This window comes from Podarcis raffonei, chromosome 3 (assembly GCF_027172205.1).
Source record: "Podarcis raffonei isolate rPodRaf1 chromosome 3, rPodRaf1.pri, whole genome shotgun sequence".
Classification (NCBI taxonomy): Eukaryota; Metazoa; Chordata; class Lepidosauria; order Squamata; family Lacertidae; genus Podarcis; species Podarcis raffonei.
This window is the reverse complement of record NC_070604.1, coordinates 95251834-95276997: the sequence shown is the minus strand read 5'-3', so window position 1 is coordinate 95276997 and position 25164 is coordinate 95251834. Positions and strand designations below refer to the sequence as shown.

General features: G+C 42.0%; 1 protein-coding gene across 7 annotated transcripts in view; it reads left to right on the top strand.

Annotated features, from left to right (window-relative positions):
• The first annotated feature begins 2682 nt into the window (after positions 1–2682).
• The window catches only part of MARK1 (microtubule affinity regulating kinase 1), a 69396-nt gene continuing 46914 nt past the window's right edge, over positions 2683–25164 (top strand). For 3 of the 7 annotated variants that reach the window (XM_053383134.1, XM_053383133.1, XM_053383132.1), the window contains exon 1: positions 2702–3282. In XM_053383134.1, the coding sequence (XP_053239109.1) occupies positions 3232–3282 (51 nt within the window). In that variant the 5' untranslated portion in view covers positions 2702–3231. Of the gene's footprint in view, positions 3283–25164 lie in introns of all 7 variants that reach the window. The other 4 variants (XM_053383136.1, XM_053383131.1, XR_008329689.1 and 1 more) reach the window with 3 other exon arrangements.

The following is a 25164-nucleotide window of genomic DNA, read 5'->3' as shown; positions in this document are numbered from 1 at the left end:
AATCTACAGCTATTCTTCTGAACTGTAAGAGTCCAGACTCCATAATTTATATATTGGCTGTTGATTAGGTCAACTAACTTAGTGAGAGAGAACTGTTCCTTAAAGAAAAAATACTTCATTAAAATGCTTTCTGGCCATGTAATTGTTGTTTCAAGGGAAAAAGATAGGTATAAAAAGGAGAATTTCTGGAACCGAAGATCCAAGTACTCTTTGGTGAGAGAATCTCAGCAGAGATATAAAATCAAAAAGTATGTAGCAAAGTAAAGCATGGTAAGTTAAAAGTGGTTTACTTACAAACTCCCCAAAGGTCAGATTCATGTGCTTTTCCATACAGCATTCAGAAAATTTTGCACAGGCAGTAACACTTGGCTTAGTTACTGTGATGAAAGTTCCTAAATTATTGGTATACAAACTCAATAGTGGCTTGTGAGAGTCATGTGGTGAAGATGGAGCAACCAGTTTAGCCTCTTCACATGCTGAGTTCATCAAGTAGACTGAGGGGGAACAAAAACTTGACTGCCTAGTCCCTCCCAAGGTGACCTAAGCTTAGCAGGACAGCTTACTCTATGGTCTTAACCATTTCATGCATTAATTACACTTAAGCAGGTTGGTTATATCAGGCTGGTTACACCACAGTAATATGCAGATTACATTGGACCACCAGTCAACCACAGAACACAAGCTGGTGAATGGAGGAAATCCCCATTCCAGTCACTACTAGTCTGCATGGTTCTAAATAGCCACAGAAACCTAAGATCCCTGCACCAGGTGTGCATCTTCAGCTTGGTAGCCATCATCCTACTAATAGTCTTAGATACCACATTTGGAAGCAATCAATATGGAAGCAAGTCCTTATTAGGGCAAGACCTTTAAAGGACTTTGGAATTTTTCTTAGAGACTAACAGAGCTACCTTAACTCTTGAAATGATCTAGTCTTATTTCACATGCTTCACAATTTCTGATCCTTTGGCACTTTCCCAATAATTTCACAAGTTTCTCTCTACAGTCCTGAGGACTAGAAATGGGATTCTCGGGATGCTAACAAGACTTTCAAAGGTACGTCATTAGAACTGGGCATAGTAATACTACTTCTTGCTTATATAGCACTGTAAAAGTGTTCTTCCAAGCTGCCCCACAACTTACTATGAAAACAATGTAAGGTAGCTCATTATCTTGATAAGGAAGAATGCAGCTGAGGACAACTTGCCTTACTTTAGGTCACCTAGAGTGCTTCTAGGCAACACCAACAATAAAAGTTTGATACTTTTATTATTTTCCTATAATTGTGACTTACAGTTCCCAGATGGACACAGTGGTTGTTTTCTCTACTCCTGCCTCTACCAGCAGGCAATCCTGCTTCATCCTGCCCCCTCTCCCCTTGGAGAGCATATGGGATACAAAATAGGGTGGTGAATTTGTGATAACTGCTTGTTACCCTCTCTGGGCTCAGCAGCCCTCATCCTTTCCTAGTGCTCACCGTGTGGTGGCACTGATGGGATTCCCTCTGTAGCAAGTTGAGCCCTGCCTTAAAATGCAGTATGTGGATCTCAGTGCCAAAGAAACTCTTGGTTCACAGGTGTGAAAGGCTGGACAAATAGATCAGACCTAACTCAAATAATAAATTTAAAACCTTCTGGTACCAAGTTTACACAGAAACCCCTTCTATCCCACATTCACAGAAAATTTCCTATGCAGAGAATTGTGTGCATTGCGCATGTATTTTCCTATCTAGGTTCTTGCATACTGTATTTCAAAGGAAGTCCTGGCTGGCAGCATGTTCTCACATGGTATGGTGTGGCTCTATTTTTATGCACACAATTTCCTACACAGAAACAATAAGTGTACCAGCTAATTATCAATGTGCTTGCAATTCTTACACTTAAAAACATTTCCATGTGGGAATTAACACACTTCATAGACAGTGTCAATTGCTCACATTGGGATTCACTTTGGTTTCCAGAGTTTGTGTGTCTGATCAGCACCAGCATACACTCAAAGTACCGGTACTCTGTTCTGTAGGGGATGTCTTTTTTAAAATGTTTGCTACTAGATTTGCCATTCTGTCTGTATGAATGCCCCAAGTATTTGGACATTAACGGGGAATTCTGTGGAATTTACTCCCAGATAAATATTATGACTGGGTAGTAGAATTTTGCCTCGAGTGCACATACATGTTAAATGCACATACATAAACACTAAGCTATTAAGTAGCCACATCCTGCCCTTTCAAATGCTGCAGGCAGCTGAGGAGATTTCAGTCTGAACTTTGTATATTTTGCTAGTAGCCAAAAGCAAAACAAACACGCAAAAACCAGACACGTTCTCTTTGCTTGCAAATCAATGCTGGGCAGGTTGTGCAGAGTAAACAGCAATCTATCAGAGCACCACTCGTGTAAAACACCTGGCCAAACGCAAAACAGAGCGACTGGAAAGGGACTCAGGCAGGGGTTCTTGGGGTGCAGATACGGATCTTACAAGCGCACAAGAGCGTCCCCATTTCCACCCGTGAGGAGCTGGAGGAGGGCGCCCCTCAACACACGCGCGAGTCTCGCGCTGATCCTTTTCTTTTCTTTTCCTTAGACGGAAACTCTTTCCCCGGAGGAATTTCGTAGCGTGTGAAGCTGCCCTGGATGCGTGAGGAGGAGGAGCAACCACAACCCCCGGCAAGGCGGGAGGGTGGACTTGGGTGCCGTCGGCGTCAATGAATGAAGGCGAGAGCGTCTCCGCAAGGCGGGATGAGGCGCCCCTAGTGTTTCCTCGGCGCTGCAAGCGGCCGGCTCCGGCTGCTCCGTCCCCTCCGCAATCCAAGCCGCGTCCCCTCCTCTTCTCCGGCCTGTGACCGAGCCGGGCCCAGCTCAGGGAGGAGGAGGAGAAAAACAGGGAGCAGGAGGAGGAGCAGCAGCCGCCGCCGGATGCGGCGAGGAAAGAGCTCCGGCTCCCCTACGCAGCGCTGCCGGCCACTCACCTGAGCGCGCCGCGGCGGGAGGAGGAGGAGGAGGAGCCGGCCAGGCTGCTGCCGCTGCCGCCGCGGTAATCCCGGCCCAGGGGGCGGCGGCGGGCGACCCAGAAGCCATGGCAAGGGCTCCAGGAGCCTAGAGGCGGGCCGCCTCAGCCTCGCTCCGAGGAGCCGCGCCGCAGAGGCCTGCGAGTCCAGGGCGGGCGGCGGCGGCGGGCTCGGCCATTCCCAGCTTGGCCCGGGCCGGCTCTGCAGCAGCGCCTCTCCCGCGCAAGATGTCCACCCGCACGCCGCTGCCCACCGTCAACGAGCGGGACACCGAGAACGTGAGTGCCGCCGCCGCCAGTGCCTTGAGAGCCCTTCCACTCTGCCAGCCGGCGCGGGGCTCGCTCAGGCCGGAGTCGCCCTTCTTGGCCTCGGCCGGGCGGGTTTTGTGGGGGGGGCGGGTTGAGAGGGAGAGCAGGAGGGGGCTTGGCGGCCACGGCTTCCCGGTCTGGCGTGGGTGAGGGACCACCTTGAGCTCGTTTTCCTTCCCCGCACTCCTGGGGGCACTTTAGGAAGCAGGCAGGGACTGGGGGCAGCCCCTTTCCTCTCGCCTCCCTTGCCCAGCCAGGCCTCCGCCGGGTGGCCCCTTGCGCGCCTTTGCCTGCACTGCAGCCACGCCTCAGTGGGATGCGCTCTCTCCTCCCCATGCCACACCCGGGGGTTGCTTTCTTCTTCTCCTTCTCCTGCTTCCCCCTTCCTTCCTTTATGCAAGCCAGCCCAGGCAAAGTGTCTTCTTTGCATGCCTAGTTTGCAGCCAGCCTGTCTCTGTGCTTTTCAGGTAAACTTTCCACATGGCTTCCCTCTCCATAGGGCTGGCCTCCCCTCCCTGACTGTACTCTCTTCTTCTTCTTCCTGCCCTGCCTATTGCCAGGCTTGCATCCTTCCCTGGGCCCGGCCGGTGACCTCCAAAAGCCAGGCTGCTCTGTCAATCCATCACTCGGGGCAAGCGCAGGATCTGCCTTCACTTCCGCCTGCCCCTCGCCCCTGCTGGTGATGTCTGTGCACGAAAGCTTCTTCTGAACTTTGCTCCTTTTGTTCTTGGGGAAAGCTCTGGTTTTTCTCCCTTAGATCCTTCTTTTTTATTTTATTTTTGGTGGTGTTGTCCTAGTGGACTTCCCTCCCGGTGGGGTGATTGAGGATTAAGATAGCAGCCAGAGAAGTTATAAAGCAGGGTGATTCTCTTCCAAGGGAAGGTTGTTATAGGAACAGTACAGAACAGGAAAATGAGAACGGGAAGCTTTGTAATGACCAGGGTTCAGTGCATGCAAGTGCCTTCAATTGCTCTCTATTTTGTAAATACAAGCATAACCCAGGATGAAAGATGTTTGGGCTTTGGGGTAGCGAAAACATGTCTGGAATGCCTATTTCACATGGTTAGTAGCAAAGGGAGACAGAAGGTTTAGACTCTGTAAAATCTGGCTTTATGTCTGCACGTGCTATTTCTGGTAGGCATGATTAATGGGAAGTGAACTGTGTGTGGGAGGGAAAAGACATATTTGTAGTGAAGTAATCTAACGGCCTGAATTGAAGCAGACTTTACTATGTTAATGTGAAATGGGATACAGTGTGAACAGGCCCATTGAATTCACTGGCGCTGTTGACAATGTTCACTTTTCTAAGCAAGCAGTGTTTATCCTTTCCTGGGGACACTGTGTCAGTGTCCTAGGCACTATTCACATACTCTGGTTTGGAGAGTTGGATTTAAGGTAAAAGTGTGTGACAACGTGAGGAAGGAGACAAAAGGCAGATTATGAAAATTGTGGCTTCTGTGGATTGTGCAATTTCAGAGTTCCATGGTGCTATAATAAGAAATGCTGTCCAAAGAAACTGCATTGAAACATATTATAAATGATTATTGTATCAATTCATGGTGTTTTTAAATGTAAGCTAAAAAGTGTACATTTTAGTATAGTGTATATACATCACACACCTCCAATAATTCTCTCCCTATTAAGTTCTTATAGAAGAGATGTTTGAAAGATTTTTATAGGATACAGAGCTAACAATATGTCTTTATTTCCCCCTTGTAATTAGTGTGGGAAAGTTATTGGTGCAGGAGAGACATTCACCCCAGTAAAATGTGACCTTAAATGGGCTTTTTGAAATATCTTCTTTAATGGCGCCAGAATGTTTAGCAATGCTATCAATTTGTTTGAAGAGTGTTAAGAGGCTCTCTAATTAATGATCTTTTTATCGCTTCTTTAAAAAAAATCTTTGCCTAACACTCCCGTAAAGTGAAACTTTATTGGAATGTATAATGTGTAGGATTGTTTTTAGGGAAAAGTTCATTGGGAAGATACCCCCCCCCAATCTTTTAAAATTCTTTTCTAAACTCTGCAATGATGCATTGGGATTTAGGCCTTGGATGAATTTTTAAGGGAGTAAAATGTGCTGTAGTTGCCAAGTTGCAACCAGGAAATATTGTCCTCCCTCCCATTATGCCTTTTGGAACAAATGGGTCTGAAATTGCTCCACAGCAGGCGGATCTGTTAAGGAAACAGGCATAATCAGTTGGTTGTGACTTGACAATCCTTGGGTGAGTTGAATTAGTTTTGTTTTATTATTTTGCTACTCTGGTTATTCATTTTTACAGTAGATAAATATGCAGGCATAGAGTCACTCAATTTATGCGATTCCCTTATCACATTGGATATAGAGCGGATTATAGGTCTATAGTGAGAAAGAGTGTGATTGTCTTACCCACTGCACCCACCTTTTCTTATATTCACAGAGTGAGTCAGCAGGTGGTAGAATTATTGAATAGGCCAAGCAGTTGTTCCTAAAGTACATTTTCTCTTCATTTTTACTTTTTGTCTCTTTCAACTTGGCATTCTTTTTGAGTATTACTTTTCGTTTGTGCTAGATCTTTTTCCTGATGGGTTTTGGGATATATAAGAGCAAACCAAATTGTGTGCTGGAAGAGAATATTTCCATATGCCTGTACTCACTACAGTTTCTTCTGTAAGGAAGAATGAAGGACCATTGTTTCTCTAGCCACAATGCTCTTAAATGCAACCCCTTCCAGAGGCAAAAATCTCTGTAAGTTCTAAAGAGGTGCTGTTTGTATTTAGGCTGAACATAATATTTTGGATTTTCAATCAAGCCTGTAATTGGAATAGGTTTTTTGCTTTGACACAGCATGTTTTGACATAATGTACGGTACTTGAGAAATTGAATTTTATTGCTTCAAAGTTTGAGCTGATAGTTTACATGCATAACAGTGCTTTACAGTAACATCAGGTTTTGTTTGTTTGTTTTGGTCAAGCAAATAAAAGCACAGAGATGTTTAGGCTTGTTCAAGTGAGCTTTCTTTGGAGTCCTATAGCCAATTTAAAGTGGGTTTCTTGAGTAGTTATAGTTAACTACATTATGGTAACCTGTAGGAACTACAAATAAAGAACCAGGCCTTGTGGAGAGGATATTGAAAAGAGGGAGAAAGTACCGTACCTTAGTTGGTATCCTAGGTTGCCTTAGGGAAAGAATATTGAGGAAGCAAAATAGTATTTGAGGATCACAAATAAGGATATGATTTGGGAAAAGTTCTCACAACATATATGTGCCAGCAGTACCAGAAGTAGCAATTTGTAGGCATTGAAGTAGTATTTGATTAGTGACCTAAAGCTAAGGTCTGGGTTTTGTGCCAAATGAATGTTCTACAGCTGTTATTATAAAACTACTTCCACAGACCGGGCCTGCTCTTAAGCTACTGGAGCTATGTGGCAGGAAATCACATTGGATGAACTATTAATGTGTTTCTTGCAGCAGTGCTGCCTACCTCCAGGTAAAGCAATAGTGGTATAGGGAACAATCACTTTGCAATCCATCTCATGTAATTTCCTGTATACAGACATGACTGGAGCAGTACAGATGGAGCCACAGGGAAGCAGCTGCCTCACTGTTTTGGTAATGTTAGAATGAGCCCTAGCAGATACACGTCTGGATTTTTTTTAAAATAAGTTTTTTCCGGGCTTCAGAGCAACCAAGACATTGACAGCTAGATGTATGGATTATTATCAAGGGCACCCTTATGGGCAAAGGTTGGCATTCTGATACATTATAGAACAGACAGTGGCATTTGATGGTGAATATCTTCTCTGGCGATGTTTGCAATCTTGATTTAATTGATTCTTCTTCTTCTCTAATTAACTCAGGATAACTGTGCTAGTTTACCCAACTGTCGCTCCATGATAACCAAAGTGGCAAGTACTGGCAAGGCAAAGTGGTTGAAGATGTTTAATGAACTGGAGATTTGGGCAAGGAATAATAACCACTAGAAATAGTGGCTGTTTATGCCAGTGATTAAAATAATTAACTATGTCAGATGACATGGTTGGGGCTAAATAGGTTTGAATGTGTTCTGGGTTCTCTCATTGGAGGTACAGGTATGATGGGGCATAAGCACTGAGATGTGTCATGCATGAGATGCACACAGAGAAAGGCAGCTTCAGAAAGGGCTGGAGGAAGGCAGTGCCACAATTCCTGGTCACATTGTACTGAGTTTGTGTCCCAGTGGAACGAACCACTGAAGTGTTTTAAGTGGGATAGCTCAGTCAGTAGAGCATGAGACTTACTCTTAGGGTCATGGCTTCGATCCCCATGTTGGGCAAAAAGATTTCTACATTGCAGGGGGTTGGACTAGATGACCCTTGTGGTCCCTTCCAATTCTGTGATTCTCCAGAGTGCTACATTAGGGCAGTGGAATCACTATACAAAAGGAGTTGCTTTGCCCCTGCTGGTGCAGAAAGGAGTTTGTTCCAAGACAGCTGTAAAGATCAGAAATGTCATAAACGATGGGCAGGGAAGTATTAAAGCAGAAGTGGGCCCTTTTTTCCTTTCAAACCTGTTATACACAGTTTTATGCCAAATTTTCTGAATTTCTCCAAAATGTGGAATAGAACATTACTCCTCTAGAAACTCCTTCGTCATATTTTGTTAAATTGTTTCATGGCCAGGAGACTGTACATGTAATTTATATATAGCGTGTAAATTTTGATTTAAAGTCTTACCGTAAGCAAGGTTAACTGTCAGGGACTAGCAGGGCTCTGAAGAATGTGGGGCAGAGGCAGAGGACCAGGGGAGTGACTCAGGAGAGGGGACCAGCGATTTATGGGGTTTGACACTGCCTGCAAGGCAGGAGCCAGAGCAGGGGGAGGAGGAAGTGTCAGGGTAGTCCAAGACACAGGAAGGCACACAGGATACGGTAGAAGAAGAAAAAGAGGCTGCTCAGATAACAGATAGGTCTCCTAAAACCCCTCTGCCTCCTAAAACCAAGAGGAACTTGAAGCAGGAAGAACAGCTACAACTTCTGTGCAGGAGAAGTCTCAGATTGTTGGTGCATAACCAGGCCAGGCGGAGGGGGCCTTGCTTTTGCTGCGGGGGGAAATGGCCTAGTGGCTAGAGCAGGCATAGGCAAATTTGGCCCTCCAGATGTTTTGGGACTACAACTCCCATCACCCCTAGTTAACAAGACCAGTGGTCAGGGATAATGGGAGTTGTAGTCCCAAAACATCTGGAGGGCTTAATTTACCTGGGCTATCGCTTCTCGGCCTTTTGGCTAAGATCAAGTGTAGTTAATTTACCTGGGCTAGAGGCATGTGTGTGCGTGTGCACCTGGAGCACTGCAGGAGTTGCTGTAAGTGCTTCTTTTGTAAATAAAGACTTGACAATCAGACACATACTTTCCTTAGCTGGGGTGAGCCAGGACATTGACATATTGCTACTTAAGCAAGAGCAAGAGCATATTAAGCCTTTGGATCTTCAATTTAACTTAAAGTTGTTTGTCTCTATACTAGGATATTATTTCATGGTAGCTTTAAAAAAACTCATAATTTGTCTGCTACAGACATGATGTATGTGGGAACAGTTTAGACTGAAAAACAAATCTGCGTGTCTCAAGAATGATATCATATATGATGCTAAAGGAGTTAGCTGTCAAAACAGGTAGGGATAGTAAACAAATGTCTTTTTTGAGGAAAGGACAAATGTTTAATACAGTAATGGGTATGGTTAAAATGTAGAATAAAAGTTGGATGGCTATATTTATAAAGTTAATATCTAGCTTTGCTCCTGTGTAAGAAAGAATGGATCAGATATGAAGAGAGGAGTTGTGGGAGACAATTCTTGCTAAATATTTTCTTTCACTGCCTTGAGGAACATATGGCCTAGTTTTTAAGCATTCCAGGTTCAAATTAGAATTGCTGTTTGCCAATGGATATAGAGTGGCTTGGTGATGGGAGATAGCATGTTTTTTTCCTGGATATCCAAATGAATTGATCCAGACTAAATTGCTCTGAAACAAGTGCTAGATGGCTTGGGGCCAGGAATCCTTCTCTTTTCTGCAGTGAATAACTTGTTTTTACACAATAAAATACTTGTGATAAAAGCTCATCTGAATAAAGCTTATGATTGTTGGGAAACCTCATCTGGTAAGATTTTTTGTCTTGAAATTTTGAGTTTGAGTGAAGACTAAGAGTAATCTCATATCATTTCTGTGCTACCTTTTATTCCTCATTTAATTCAGGGATCTTCAGATCTGAAGAAATATCTGACAGTAAGTTCAGTTGTGTGAGGCAATCTACACAACTGGACATCTGTGTTGGGTATTGAGGTCACTTTGTGATGGATACAACATTTGGTGTTGGCATCTGTCTGTCTCTGGAGACAATAGATGAGTATGCCTTTGTAGGTGAAGTCAAACCGTTGGAAGGTTACAACACCTGTTGTGGCTGTAGAGACCACGGAGATACATGTTTAGTTGCAGCTGGGACAGATGCACCATGGCATTTCTTCTCTCTGTGTTCCTCCCAGCAGTCATTCCTCCTCTGGCCACTGCTATGGATGCATGACCTGACTGGCTGTCTCCAGGCACCACAATTGTCTTCAAGAGATTCCCACATGGTGGGGTTGGCATTGCCAGCCTTCATGTCACAATTGCAGGTATCTTTGTAACACAGAGAGTTGGTCTGCCAGCGGGCTTAGTTCCTGAAGCCAGCTCCCTCTAAAGCACATCTTTGGGAATTCTGCCAGCTTTCATTCTGTGGCCATGACCAAGCCAGCAGAGATGTCACTGAGACAGGAGTGCAGACATGCTGGGAATGTGGGCTTGGGAGAGCACACCTTTGTTTGAGACTGTTCTGCCATGTGATGCCCAAAATCTTCCTGAGGCAGCACATGTGGAAGGCATTGAGGCGTGCTTCTGGCAGTTGTATGTTGCCCACAACTCACTTCCAGAGATAGTGTACTCAGCATGCAAGCCTGGTAGACCACCTTCTTGATACTGGATGTTAGCATCACATTCTCCCTTTTGGAGCATCATTGAGAAATACATATATAGTCCATTGCAGATGAGATGGGGGGGGGGGCAGGTTTCATTTGAAGACTGAACTTTAACCGTAGAGTTGTAGCCCATTCTCACACATATTTTGTGTGACTACATTGGATCCTTTGAATGTGAAAAAGTTCACTTGAGAATGGGAGATATTGTGGCATTTTTGTTAACACTTCTACAGTGATGGATGGCTTCGGGATATGTTAAGTTAAAAATATTAGTGTGTAATGAGGTTTCTCATTTTTATTTGAACTCATTTCCCCCCTCATGAGATTAGCTGCTATTTTGCTGGAAATAAATTAAAATGCTTTAAAATGCAATAAACATACCTTCTGGAAGTAAGCATTCCTTCTTTAATTTGTCTTCTGACATAACTGAGGTTTGGGAAGGTATATGCCAATCCTGTATTTATCCGACAAATTACATATAATTTAAACTGCTAATGGTTTCAGCTCTCTACTTACTTGAGTGTGCCATTTATCTAAACATATATGCATTTCGTTATCTGAGTGATGCTGAATTAGGCTGTCAAGACATACTGGACACTGATATCCTCAAAGGCACATGGAAGAGTTTATGTGTTGCGGAAAATATTTATCATAAAAAACCATGCTGGCCTTTAAAAATAGCTTTCATGGCGGCTTACAAAATTTTAGAAAGAAACAAAATACAAGAAACGGGAAGGAACACCATCATAAAGCAAAATATAAAATCTTAGGAGGATAAAAAGGTCTTTGCCTGGCAATGGGTAGATAGTATCATGGGTGCCAGGCAAGCTTCTAGTTCCAAAAATGGAGTGTCATAGCCAAAAATTCATCCCAAATTGCCACATGCCTCAGCTCAGATAGCAGCATACCCAGAGCACAGCTTTGGCAGCTGGTCTCAGTAAATGAGCAGGTAAAGGTAGTGATAGGCATTCCTTTGATTCCAGGTTGTGGCAGAAATGGTCCTAAGTGCTCAAGGTGGAAGAGAAGAAGAATGGAACAGCCTGCTCAAGATACATGCTTGTGTAAAGTCAATATTTTCTGTGGCTCATGGAAAGGAGGGACCAGGAGAAATAGTGCTGTTGGTTCTTTGCCTATAACTCATACCTCCCTCTTGCTTGTGGCCTTGCAGAGGGTTTTGTATAAATCAATTAATACAGAATCCAGTAGTCAAGTCAGAGCCTATAATTGCTGGCCTTCTCCCCTTGATTTTTGTGCACTTCCAGTTTCCTCATCTGTGTTGCACTGACATAACTCTTCTCTGTTGTGCTATATTTCTGGGCATCCAGCCTCTACTATATTCAGTGGTGAAGTTTCTGTGCTCTGCGTGGATCCCCATATTGTATGCTATACGGGTCCTACAAATGTATTCATATTTCTCCTTTTGCTTTTATAAAACTCTGATGGGTGGGGAGTTCAAATTCTGAAAAGCTTTAAATAAGAGCTCAGAATAAATAATTCAAATGGAACATTAAATGAAAAAATCATTTCATTTAGTTCAGAATGTCCTTTTTCTTGTTGGATCTTGAATTTCCTTGGTACAACATGAGAGCAACTCTTTATACAGCACACACACACAAAACAGATAGACAGCACTTTGATACGTGTCTTATGCTTAGCATAATCGTATTGATTTCCTGATTTCATTCCTTGGGGTATCAATATTGATTATACATTTTGTTAAATAAAATAAACTAGTGTATGCTGTTTGTTTTTAGCTGCATCTAAGCAACTTACCTCTCCATCAAGAATTGATGTAACTTTGTGTCTAAGAGTTTGAGATGAAATCTTGCTAAATGACTTTTAACAAGTCTTTGTATCGGCTTCCTATCTGCAATATGTAGGAATAATATTGCTGGCTTGTCTTAGAGAAATATGTTGTAAAGAACTCTCAGTCCTGAGCTACATGCTGTGGGGGTGTTTGGGAACTACCAAACAACATCCCTCCTCTCTCAATGTATAGTACAGGGTGTGTTTGTGTTTGTAGAAAAATGACAGTGACATCATGTTAGTGTTTTACAGGTCTCCTTAATTGGCTGCCACTTGTAGGGGCAGGGAAAACATGAATGTGATGTCATCTCACACTTTTTCCATCTGCACATTATGGGGGAGACATGAATCCGTTCTCTTTAAGACATTTATGTACAAGCACCAAACCAGGAGAATCCTGAAATCACCCCTCCCCTCCGAAATCTGCAGTGAAACAGGGTTGTCTCTTGTTATCTTCATGCTTTCTGGTTGGAAGTAGCAGGTAATGGTTGAATTGTGAAGCTGGATTAAATCTTTTGTAATTCAACAGATATTACTAGGGTATTTGGGTATCCTTTTCTCACGTTAAATCTACTTCATTAAGAGCAGATAGAGCCTTCTGTAGTGAGATATTTCTGATAATGAAATGCATAGATTGCTGTAACATGAATGTGTAGCTGCAGAGCAGCATTTTTTCGTCCATTGGGAGATAAGACTGCTTCCTTCGTATTGCCCTCCTGCAATGTCTTTTTATTGTTTATATGTAGGAGGGGTGAATGTAATTTCAGAATTTACAATCTTTCCAGGCACAATAACTACCTGAAGGTCATTTCTGATAAGGCTGGAAAATTAAGAAATCATTTTATAAAATTGGCTTTTTTCATGCTTTATGAACAAAGCAGTATTGAAGTGTTGGAAGTGAAACAAATTGGTTTTGCACTGTGCATTAGAATATGTTTGAACGATTGCTACTATTCTGTAGGTATGAAGCAGGCTATATTGTTATCATCTGCATAGGAAGTTGGTTAGGAATATTGGGAGTTAGAAATATGCCTGGAAATATGCTCAGTGAGAGAGTAGGAAATAAATTGCTTTGTTTTGTTAGTTTTGGTACATGATGAGTACACAACCACAACTACTTTGAAGTTGCATACTGATGAATGCTGGAGTTGCAAGCAACCTTAACTAGAAGAAAGCTGGGTTGTTGCTGTCCCAGGCTGTCTTCTTATCTGGCTTTTTCTGCCTCAAGGATGACTCGCTCTATAAGGCAGAAGGAACTTGGGAAACTTGGCATGTGGCCTGAGATGGCAGTGGTCCTTCTCAGTTAACAGCCACCAGAGCACCATGCTGTGTTTCCCAGATATTCAATGCAGTGGGGAGTTTGGGTTTGCTACTTTCTCCCACTTCTTCTCTTGGCATCTGAAGGCAGCCCTGTTTAGGGAAGTTTTATTCTGTTTTTAATGTTCTGTTGAAAGCCAAACAGAGTGGCTGGGGAAACCAAGCCAGGGTAGAAGTAATATATTATTAATTATCAATTATCAATTATTTATTATTTTATTGATTGGCTGGGAACCACAGAAGGATGTTCTGTTAACTGGAATTAGTCTGTAAGGCAGACATTGGTCATACTTGTCTGTGGCTTAGGTCCAAGCTATCTGAAAGACCATATTCCCTCATATAAACCAGCTTCGGTTCTGTGATTCAGGAGAGGCCCTTCTCTCAGTCCTGCCATTCTCACAAACATGCTTTGTAAGGGCACGGGAGAGTTGTATTGGCTGGGCATAATTATATGAAAATCGCATGTGTGAGAATTTTCTGTATGTATCTTCATAAACTTACAATGATAACTATTGCTTTGGAATTTATTTTTTATTATGAAGAAAAGTATCTCTGTTCCTTTGATGTGTGGTGTAGAGAAGCAGTAGGTGACTGTAAAACAAGTTCACATTGCTAATGAATCAAATAACTTTCCTCCCTCCTTTCAAGTGTTATCGTTCTGCAGCTTCTATAAAACTGTGTTTTGACCCAGATGCTATGATTTATTGGGCTTTCTTTTTCTTAAATTTAACTAGTCCTGGACTGATGTCTCTTTATGAAAGACTGGAAAGAGGAGGTGAACCAGGTTGCAGAGAATTCTGGCTGGAGTATAGGGTTGCTATCCTACCTACAAACTTCCCTTGCTCCTGGATTGCAGCTAAGAATATCTACTGCTACACTCATGGCATTGGTGTTGGCTCAAAACAGCTAATAAGAACTGGTTAGCAAAAACCGGGAAAACCACATATCAGCCACCCTCAGACATAAAGTTGAAAAAAGTACACGGGGAAGACAAGTAGAGCAAAAGAGTGCTTGGTCTGGCAGCACATGTGCTGAAGTGGAACGATACAGAGATTAGCACAATTGTTGTTGTTCAGTCGTTTAGTCGTTTCTGACTCTTCGTGACCCCATGGACCAGAGCACGCCAGGCATTCCTGTCTTCCACTGCCTCCTGCAGTTTGGTCAAACTCATGCTGGTAGCTTCGAGAACACTGTCCAACCATCTCGTCCTCTGTCGTCGCCTTCTCCTTGTGCCCTCCATCTTTCCCAACATCGGGGTCTTTTCCAGGGAGTCTTCTCTTCTCATGAGATGGCCAAAGTATTGGAGCCTCAGCTTCATGATCTGTCCTTCCAGTGAGCACTCAGGGCTGATTTCCTTCAGAATGAATAGGTTTGATCTTCTTGCAGTCCATGGGACTCTCAAGAGTCTCCTCCAGCACCATAATTCAAAAGCATCAATTCTTCGGCGATCAGCCTTCTTTATGGTTCAGCTCTCACTTCCATACATCACTACTGGGAAAACCAGTTAGCAATTAGAGCAGCAGAAACCCACCTATGGAGGAGGGAGTCGACATGATGTTGGACTCTTGATTCCCATCAACCCCAGCCAGAACAGCCAGTGGTCAGAGATGATGGCAGTTGTACTCCAACAACATCCAGAGGGCTACAAGTTCTCCGAGCAATGCTGATGCAGGAAGCTCATCCACTTAGCACCCAGTAGTGTGGTATCCATTGTCTCTTGGAGGGCTTGCTGGGTGTGGAAGTCAAGGGCCCAGAGGGAAAAGAAAGAAGAAAAGACCTGGAAAAATTGCCTCTTAAAGTCTCCTGAACATGAACACCCCCCTTCTCTTATTGTCAGTTGAGCTGCCTGCTGTAACCACCATGGGAAATATGTAATAGAAACTATCACTAAGGTCTCTGCAGATTATTTGACTTAACGTTTTCTTCCCTCACATGGGCCAGTGCATCAACGATCCCTGGCATGTATCCCCGCTAGGAACATACCCTTTGAAAATTTATTGATCTAAGAAGATCCTAAGGCAACTGAGCAAGGGATGCCTGTGATGGTGGGAGTGGTAGAGGCCTTTGACAAGCAGCTTCACTTGATTGTTTCATGGGAAGAAGCTTGTGTAATCCAAGTGTGTGGCTGGATCTTAATTAACAAAGACTGCTGTAAGTTCTTAGACCTTATGGCTATGAAGAAGTGTAGTGTAACCCAGGACCACCTACAAGTTTTATACTTTTTTACAACCTAATGTACTGTGTCCATACCTCTTTTAGTTTTGGGAGTTTTATTCCCCCCCCCCCAATTGTATTGGATGTTGTGTTGTAATAGTGTTTGCTTTCTTGGGAGGATAATATCTAGAAAGGTAGCTTATAATGCTTGAAATAAAACAAATGAAAATAAAAACCCCAGAGCTAACAGGCCTTTGCTATTTTGCAATACGAATCAGTGGTATCCTTGGGATTTGGTGAATCTGAAAAGGTACCCAGCTGAACAAACTAGTCTGTCTATCTTTATGGACTTGCCACACTCTTTGACAGATTTTTAATTATTATTATTATTATTATTATTATTATTATTATTATTATTATTATTATTATTATCATCTTTCTGGCAGAGTTGTTTGCTTGTATTATCTAACTTATTGGTATCATTTACCAGTTAGAATATTGCTGATAACCTATTTCTTGGTTTCCTCTGTATGTCTGTCTGCCAGTGACTAAAAATAGCCCTGGCTCCAATTACTTGTAGACAGTTGTTGAATCTAAGACTTTTTTCTTTTCTTAGGCCATGTGCCATTAAGTTGTTGTTAATCTTGGGGCCATTTTTAGTTAGATCATAACATGAACCCCATGATTGATATTTTTAAGGTTGTTTCTACAAAATCATTTCTACATATTTTCTACTATATATTTAAAGTTTTGTATTGTATAGATTGCAATTTCTGGTGAATAGATTAATAAGAGCTTAGCTCTAGACTACTGGATACTATTGATGGTATATTAAGTGCAACAGACTCAACTAATTAATGCATATGGGCAGTTACCTATGGAGTGAACGTTTTAAAAATCTGTTCTGTACCTAAGAGGGGTAGAGGAGTTAATGCACGTGAATGTGTTCTTGATTTGATAGTGAAGGAGCAAAGAGCCAACTTCACTAGTCTACTCTAATTCAACTCTTTATAACTTACGGTAATAAGCAACTACTCATCAAAAACTACAGTAGAACCCCTTGCCCTTCAAAATGTATGTTTCTGTTGAATATGTGTTTTCAGAATGGCTTCCCCAAGATGAAATGCTGTTGCTCTGGCTTATTGAGAGCCTGAGACATATTTCAGCTTCTTTTTGGTTTTGGTTTTTCTTGCAAGTTTCCAGTATAATCAGAGTTGGCCTAATAAGTTTTTCTGCCTGGGGTGGAGCAGCAAATGACATTCCTCAACCGATGTCAAGGTACATAGTACCCAAAGTCAACTTTATTTGGCACCTGAGAGAGAAAACCACACAAGTGCTGTTTCTCCTCTGTGGTAGTAAAATGATCTAATAAATACAATAGACGGCAATTTTCATGACTCTTCCTGATGATAGTAGGACTGGCCCTAATTATCATTCACAGGACTGTATCTAACAAAGTACAGCTGTATTTTCTGGACAGAGAGTCATGCACAAATATGCCTGTTCTAAAGACATTGCCATCATGATAATCTGAGTTGTTGCTACAGCAGCAGTTAACTCTGTGATGAACCACTTGACTGCTAAAATAACTTTTCCCATCTTGTACCTACCTATGCAGCATTTTGGGTCATTAGTGCTGTGTCAACAGCAGTCATTTTTACTTATTTATTTCACAATATTTATATACCTCAAAGTGGTTTACAAAAAGAGCAAACAATGAAATTATCAGTAAGATAGATAAGATAATTTATTACGGTCAAAGACCAGCTCTGAAATTATCAGTCAAAAACACTTTAAAAATCAGTATTGAAAACATTTTTTAATAAAAAAATCTACAATCAAAACGAAGCTTAACAGAATAAAACATATGAAAGCTTAGATAGGCTTCCCTAAACATAAATGTTTTTACCAGGCATGAAAGACACTGTGGTCACCTACCAAAGATGTACTATGGCACAGATGCTGGTGGAGAAATTTGCATGTTTCATTAAAGGCGTTTTGGTGGGCCATAGAATCCCAAGTACTTACTTTGACACAATCCTACATATATGTAGGATTATAGTAGTGATACAGCTGATCACCATACTTACATTCTGCTACTTTACATACAAAGCCCTAAGTAGCTACAGACCACTCGACAAACTCTGTAAGGCTACAGACCACAGTTACTTGACAAACTCTGTAAGGCCACTATAATCAGCTAATGGAGCCCAAGTCAGTTTTGCCGTGGTCTGATGGTTATCTCCATGGAGTCAGGCTTTTTCACTGGTGGCACCAGTGTTGTGGAGTGCTGTGGTCCTTGCTGAAATACAAGATGCCCCATCAATGTTGGCCTTCTAGTGGCTCCTGAAGACACACTCATTTAGACAAGCATTCTCCCCAACTGCACTTTGGGTTTTATTTTTTGTTTTGTAAACTTTGGTTAATTCCGTTGTTTGGTTAATTCAGTGGAATTGACTGAAAACAAATAAGCGTCTGATTTCCTTAATAAATATCTTATTACAGAAGTGAATAGTTTTACCTTCCCCTCTAACTATCTTGCTTGATATAGCCGTTTGGAAATAGTTACTCATACAAGCACCTTTCTGTACTGCACCTACTTTTTTGTGGTTTTGTGATACATTATAGCCTGGATTGAATAGGCTGGCCTATCGTGGGCTGGTTGATTGCACAGTACTTGCAAACAGAGAGTTGGGGTAAATATTGGTCCTTTCCACTATTATGCCAAAGCTGTATTATAGAATCAGTTATGTTTTATACTGACAGTGTTAAGTTATACTAGCAGCTATTTTCACATTTGTTTGGGAGAAGGATACTCTGTCCTACTGGTAAGAAATATCCCCCACTGTTTCTAATTAAGTGAAATGTAAGCTATGGATCTTTCAGGATTGGATTTCTATGATCAAATGTGAAGACTGCCTATTTAGTACTAGCATTTTCTTGATCATGCCTAATTGTTTTTAGCGTAGTCATAGTTTACTTACATACCACATTTCCCCCGATTTGTGCTCAAAAGTGATTTACAAAAAAAAGCTGACAATGATACAGTATCCAGAATACATAATTAAAATTATAATATCACTACAATATTCTGCTCTGACCACTGTATTCTGCTCTGGTCAGACCTCACCTGGAGTACTGTGTCCAGTTCTGGGCACCACAGTTCAAGAAGGACACTGACAAACTGGAACGTGTCCAGAGGAGGGCAACCAAAATGGTCAAAGGCCTGGAAACGATGCCTTATGAGGAACGGCTAAGGGAGCTGGGCATGTTTAGCCTGGAGAAGAGGAGGTTAAATATATAAAAGGATGTCACATAGAGGAGGGAGAAAGGTTGTTTTCTGCTGCTCCAGAGAAGCGGACACGGAGCAATGGATCCAAACTACAAGAAAGAAGATTCCACCTAAACATTAGGAAGAACTTCCTGACAGTAAGAGCTGTTCGACAGTAGAATTTGCTGCCAAGGAGTGTGGCGGAGTCTCCTTCTTTGGAGGTCTTTAAGCAGAGGCTTGACAACCATATGTCAGGAGTGCTCTGATGGTGTTTCCTGCTTGGCAGGGGGTTGGACTCGATGGCCCTTGTGGTCTCTTCCAATTCTATGATTCTACAACACTAAAAGTTTAATAATTAACAATTTGTTTAAAATATATCAAATAAAATTAAGTATGCACAAAGCTTCCAAAAGGCTAGTTTATAGCTACAAATACTCCTAGAACTAATTGCAGTAAGTAGTAACTACCGTATTTTTTGCACCATAACACTCACTTTTTTCCTCCTAGAAAGTAAGGGGAAATGTCTGTGCGTGTTATGGAGGGAATGCCTACGGGTGGCATGCCTACGGATTTTCCTCCTCTAAAAACTACGTGCGTGTTATGGTCGGGTGCGTGTTATAGAGCGAAAAATACGGTAGTAATCCCCCCTCCCTTTTGCATCTAGACTGAAAAGTCACAGTTCTTCTGTCAGCAGCTTCCTTATGAAGACTCCTGGACCAGGAGGAAGCAACTATCCTCTGATGGCAAACATAATCACCCTCTCCCCGCTGCATGAAATCCATATTTATACATTGATATGGGATGCATTGCCATCCTCTCCTTTGTCTAGGAGAGAGAATAACAACAGGTTTTGTTTTTAAGAGTGAATTGCGCCATTAACTTTATGACATTCAAGTCTCCTGTTCCTTTTTAGAAAGATTTATGCTTATCAGGTAAGCTTGAGTTGTCATATTTTTTCCTTGTGCCATTGTTTTGAATTGAAATTCTACCCTTCAGGTTGAATAGATTCTTTGTTTTATGGTGCATAAAATTATAGGAAGGATCAGTAAATAACTAGATCCCTGCTCTTAGGCTGACCACCTGCAGTTGTAGGTCTAACACAAACCTTTCCTTGTGGCAGCCTGTCACTTTAAAATCACCCAGTCTCTGTCTAGACCTCCATCATCTGCAAGTGGGCAAGTCATGACTCCCTTCAGCCTCTGTTTAATACACAAACTGCAGAATGGGTTAAGTTGTGACAGAGAGATGACAAATCCACATAGCCCATCTTCCGCTTTCCAAAACGTGTCAAGCCCTGTCCCTAACTAAGAACTACTCATAAATCGAGGCCCACATGGGTCAATGGTTGAAAACTAACTGTTGCCTATTATTCAGTTTCCCTCTTCTTCCAGCTGACTGTCGATGTTTATCCACTACACATGAGATTACTCAAAGCCTGTTTGTAAGTAGCTGCTATAAGTTAGACTTGAACTAAACCCTTTACTTTCTTGAACTCTTTACCGAAACACATTCTGCCTCTTCCATTTGTCCTCTTGCTTTTTATTCTTAATAAACTTCATAAAACTGGCTGTTTGGGACTTGTTTGCATTTCTGCCAGACTGAAAGAGATTTTCCCTTTACAGTGGTACCTCTAGTTTGCACCCCAAAAAGTCTGCAACTAGATCGCCTCTTCTGCACATGTGAGTGGCGTGATCAAGTGCTTCTACATGTGCGCGATGCCCGTAGATCGCTTCTCCACAGGCATAGAACCCAGAAGTAAACACTTCCGGGTTTGCCACGTTCGTAAGTTGAAAGTTCGTTATAGAGCGGAACACGATATGGGGTATGACTACATGCAAAGACCATTTAGTCCATTCTACTTGCAGTATAAGTGGGGTTTGATCGAGAAAAGCAAGCTATCGTTGGCTACTGCGAAGTCCAAATAAGCTGAATGCTCCCTCTGTTAACCCTCAAAAGTGTTTGCCTTGTACCTGCTGGTCTCACTTCCATTTGGAGTAGAGGGAATATGGTGACAGTCCATCTGAGGTTCCCTTGCATGGTTGAACTACCTAGACTGGCAGTTGTGGAAGGAACAAAGTAAAAGGTCCCCCTTCCATTACAGTAGGTAGTGTAATTTCAGCTGCTTTTTTATCCTTTCATTGTGAAGAACAAGCATGCATGGTCTGTTTTGACTTGCATCCTAAAAAAACGTTATATGGAAACAACATGTTGTACAAGTTGCACTCTTGATATTTGTTTACAAGGATGGAAATCTGTTACATTGTGACAAAACTGAAGTGCATCAGATTAAAACCAGGGTCAAAGTTAGGATATGAACTCAAATGCAAGATTTTAGTATTGTGTTATAAATCTTAATTGTGCAGCAAGATTATCTTGTCATAGCACAAGTTCAAATGCACATGTGCTTTTCTGGTTTCCCCTATTTTAATTGCACCATAAAACATGCAACATGATCCACATAAAGCTAAAATGTTCTGAAGTAGTTGCAGTTATTGTAGAAGTGTTCATCAATTATTTAAGTCCATTAAAATCCGGAAGAAGATATTGTCCTGTCTTCTGATGGGAAAGCCTATTGTATATGTTTCTATATAGTAATCGTCAGGCTGGTCCATTGTATCATTGGCTTGTGGGAGAGGACAATGAGATGAGGGCATCACAGTCTGATTCATTGGGTTGCAGGTGCACAAGCTCCCGCTTCTTCCCTGGTTTTGTGTTATGAGAGAGGGTTCCAAGGACTAGTTAACTTTCCATGCTATCAGCAGAGTCATATGAAAGAATCATGACAATTGCATTCCAAGTTTCTTTCCTTCCACCAAAGTAGAGGAGCGAAAGTGACAAGACAGCAGTATTCATGGCTGCTGTTGCTGCTGAGTATGAAAGAGCCAGAAGTTGCATGCCAGGCAGGGCAGAGCCACTATGCCAGCTTTCCTGATGGTGCATCAATGTTGATTACTAGGAGGGAGGGGTGGCATGGGGAGGAGACTGACAGTAAGCTAGCATATCGTCTTTGCCCTACTCATCAAGGTGTTTCCGTCATCAGTATGTTCATGGTACCAGGAGAAGCAAGCGAGTCACTGTGGTGTGGGTTCTCCGATACCCAAGCGAACGTGTTTGAATGAGCTTACCGCTTGAGCAAAACTGTATTGGCATCATGGTTACTTATCCATGCGGTTATTTCCTTCAAATATAGCTGAGCAGGGTGGGAGCAGCTGTAAAACAGCAGTTGACATAAAACTGCCGGTAACCTACGGGTCAGGCCTGGGTTGAGTGCTGGTGGCATGTTTCCAGTTCAGTCGACTTCATCCCTCTCTGTGCAAGGGAAGCCAATTCAACCAGAGGCTAATGAGTATCCTGACAATTGTCTAGGACCATCTACTTATGCCACTGTGCTGTAAACAATGCCTTGATTCTGTATTATATTGAGTCAGCAAATCCTCCAGAGTTTTGGAATCCTGCTGGCTTTGGTTCTGTCAGGGTCTGTGCAGGAGCTAGCCAGCTGGGTCTACCATATACAACAATAATATACGTAATTAGATCATTAGCTTTTTAAAGCATACAACAGTGGTGTTTATGTAACAACCTACATTTAATTGCATTTTTCCAGGTTCGTACAGAACATTAAAGGCCAAACGTGTCCTGCTGGTATATATATTGATCCTCACATTAGTTGAGAATTCCTCAGTTGTCATAGTTGTTTGTAACAACCTTAATTTGGTCACTTGTTCCTAGGCTAGAGCAATTTTTAAAATATATATTTCTTGTCTGCCCTCCATCACATTATCAAATAAATAAAAGAATCACAACCATACATATTTCCAGTTCCAAAGCATTTGCACCAGAATTTAGTAGCTAAGGTGATTGGGCTCCTGGAATTTTTCCAACCCTTAGAATTGATGTGCTAACAAATTTCATTAAAAATGTATATATAATCTTATCTGGTTATTAAAAACCAGTGTGGTAGTAGTTTCACATGTTTAGCTTTGGTGGGGAAGGCTGCATTGTGTGGGGGTGAGCACCATCTTTGTCAAGTTCAGTACAGTAATTGTAACTTTTGCCATTTTTAGAGACATATGCAGCATGCTTTGAATGCAGTGCCATAGTGGCACTAGAAAATACCTGCAGGTAGTGATTAGAGGCCACATGAGAGAATATTCAAATGGTATAATTCCTGTACTAAGTTGGTGGAATCTCATGTAAATGGTTTTTCACCCTCTGCGTGCAGTAATTACCTTAGTCTAGTTTTACTCCATCTGTCCTGATTTGCTGTTTATAAATGGGCTTCATTCCAATATTTCTGTTGCTGTAGATTTTTTCCCTTAATATTTGTTTGCTTAGTGGTGTAGTATTTGCTTTTGTATCTATTTTACATATGGGACTATGCAATCTCCCTTAAAAATAAAGCAAACCGCCACCCCCATCTCATTATATCCTTAGTAGTCAATTCCTGCAAATTTGATACTTGGGTGGGGGGCGGGGGAAGCTGTGAATATCAAGGAAAGTTCAGATCGTCATGATATTAGCTGAGAAATCAGGTTGCAGGGTATGTAGCCAAGTAAATGTGTTGTGCTCTGGGAAATAGCTGAGGAGGACATAACAGGCCCAATACACTGGGGTCACAGCACCTTTGTCCAGCTAGGAAGCTTTGTTCTTTCATCTGTGTCCTTTGTTTCAGCCTCATTTTTTTCATACGTGAACAGCTTTCATTGACATATACAAAATAAATGGACTCCAGTCTGGAGGGAAGAATCTATTTCCTGCTGAAGAAACCACAGTTGCAACCACAGTTGTCAGTGGCAAGTTTTAAGCTGCATGCAAATGGTGTTCCCATGTGTGGCACTTTCTTGCATATACATGATTTGATGATATTCAGCCCTTTGGGAATAATGAAGCATTGCAGTTTGGGGTACCATAGTATATAGTGGTGAAGAAGAAGCCTGTCCTACCCTATTTGCTGCTAGATGGCTCCGGTTCCACTGACAAGGGCTTTGCAGTGGTGCACAGAGGGACACTGTTGTCCTGCTTATAGATGTGTGTGGTGTGGTGGAGAGCATACCTGTAGCAGTGGTGTCCAAACTTTTTTCAAAGAGGGCCAGATTTGATGAAGTGAAGGGCCATGAGGGCGAACCAAAGGGCCAACCAAAGTTAACCTTTTTTTAAGGATTGAAGTTGTTGAGGGGGCCGGATTAAACCGACCGGCGGGCTGGATTAGACCCCCGAAACGGACTTTGGACATGCCTGCTTTATGGTTATCATAATGATTGGTATTTAGCAAGTTACACAGTAATGTCTTGCCTTAGTCCTAACTCCCTAAAATTATCCAGAACCTCCCAACGGTTCCCAACACTGGTTTTGGTGGATTGCTTCTGTGTAGATCAAACTTCATCTTTTTAAGAATATATTCACAAATTATTTGGAGGCTTTTGTAGTACCATTAAGTAAACATGAGTTTATCATCTATAACTGCTAGAACAGACGTGACTGGTATTCAGTGTGAAGGCTTTCACTTTGTGATCTTTCTGGCTTTTAGCAGTGGAGGTTTTCAGGTGGGTTCCTCAGTGCAACACCTCTAAACTACATTACCATATCCAACTATGAAAAGTTGTTTTTGGGTAGGCATATTATCTGAAGTTTTCAGTGAGGTGAAAGCTCACTTCTCCGTGGGAAAGACCATGCTTTTGATACTTGATATCACCAGGATATCAGAATGACAGTGTTCCTGTATTTTACTGCCAGTTACTTAAAGCCTGTCTTCACATAGAATATTTGAATTTCATATCAGTACATTTATTTTGCCTTTTGAGTAACTTTAAGGGTATGAATAAGGAGACTTCCAGTTTGTGCTGTACTAGCGTTGAGCAGCCTGCCAAAGAGATCCTCATTTTATTCTCCTGTCCTCCTACACAATAAAACAAGCTTAAGTTTTTCCAAATTAGGAAATTTCATGACTCACACACTTTCACTGTATAAGCGGCAATCGCTGTTCCCAGTTCCTACATCCTTGCAGACAAATAAGGGACAAAATAGTTCTCCCCTTTATTTAAAGAGGAAGACAATCCTTTGGGGGGGTGGGTTGTGGTGTTGTTTTTGGAATTAAAACAGTCTCTCTCTCTCTCTCTCTCTCTCTCTCTCACACACACACACACACACACACACACACACACGGTGTTTTAAACCAAATTTAATTCTCTTCTAGTGGCATTCCTAGTCACGATCCCAGTCTGACACCTTTAATTTAGCAGGAGTTATTCAGGTCTTCAAAAAAAATAAAATTAAAAAAAATCAAACTCTTTCCATTGCATCATACCAAATGTATATTTGGACTGAGTGCCTTTTATCTGAT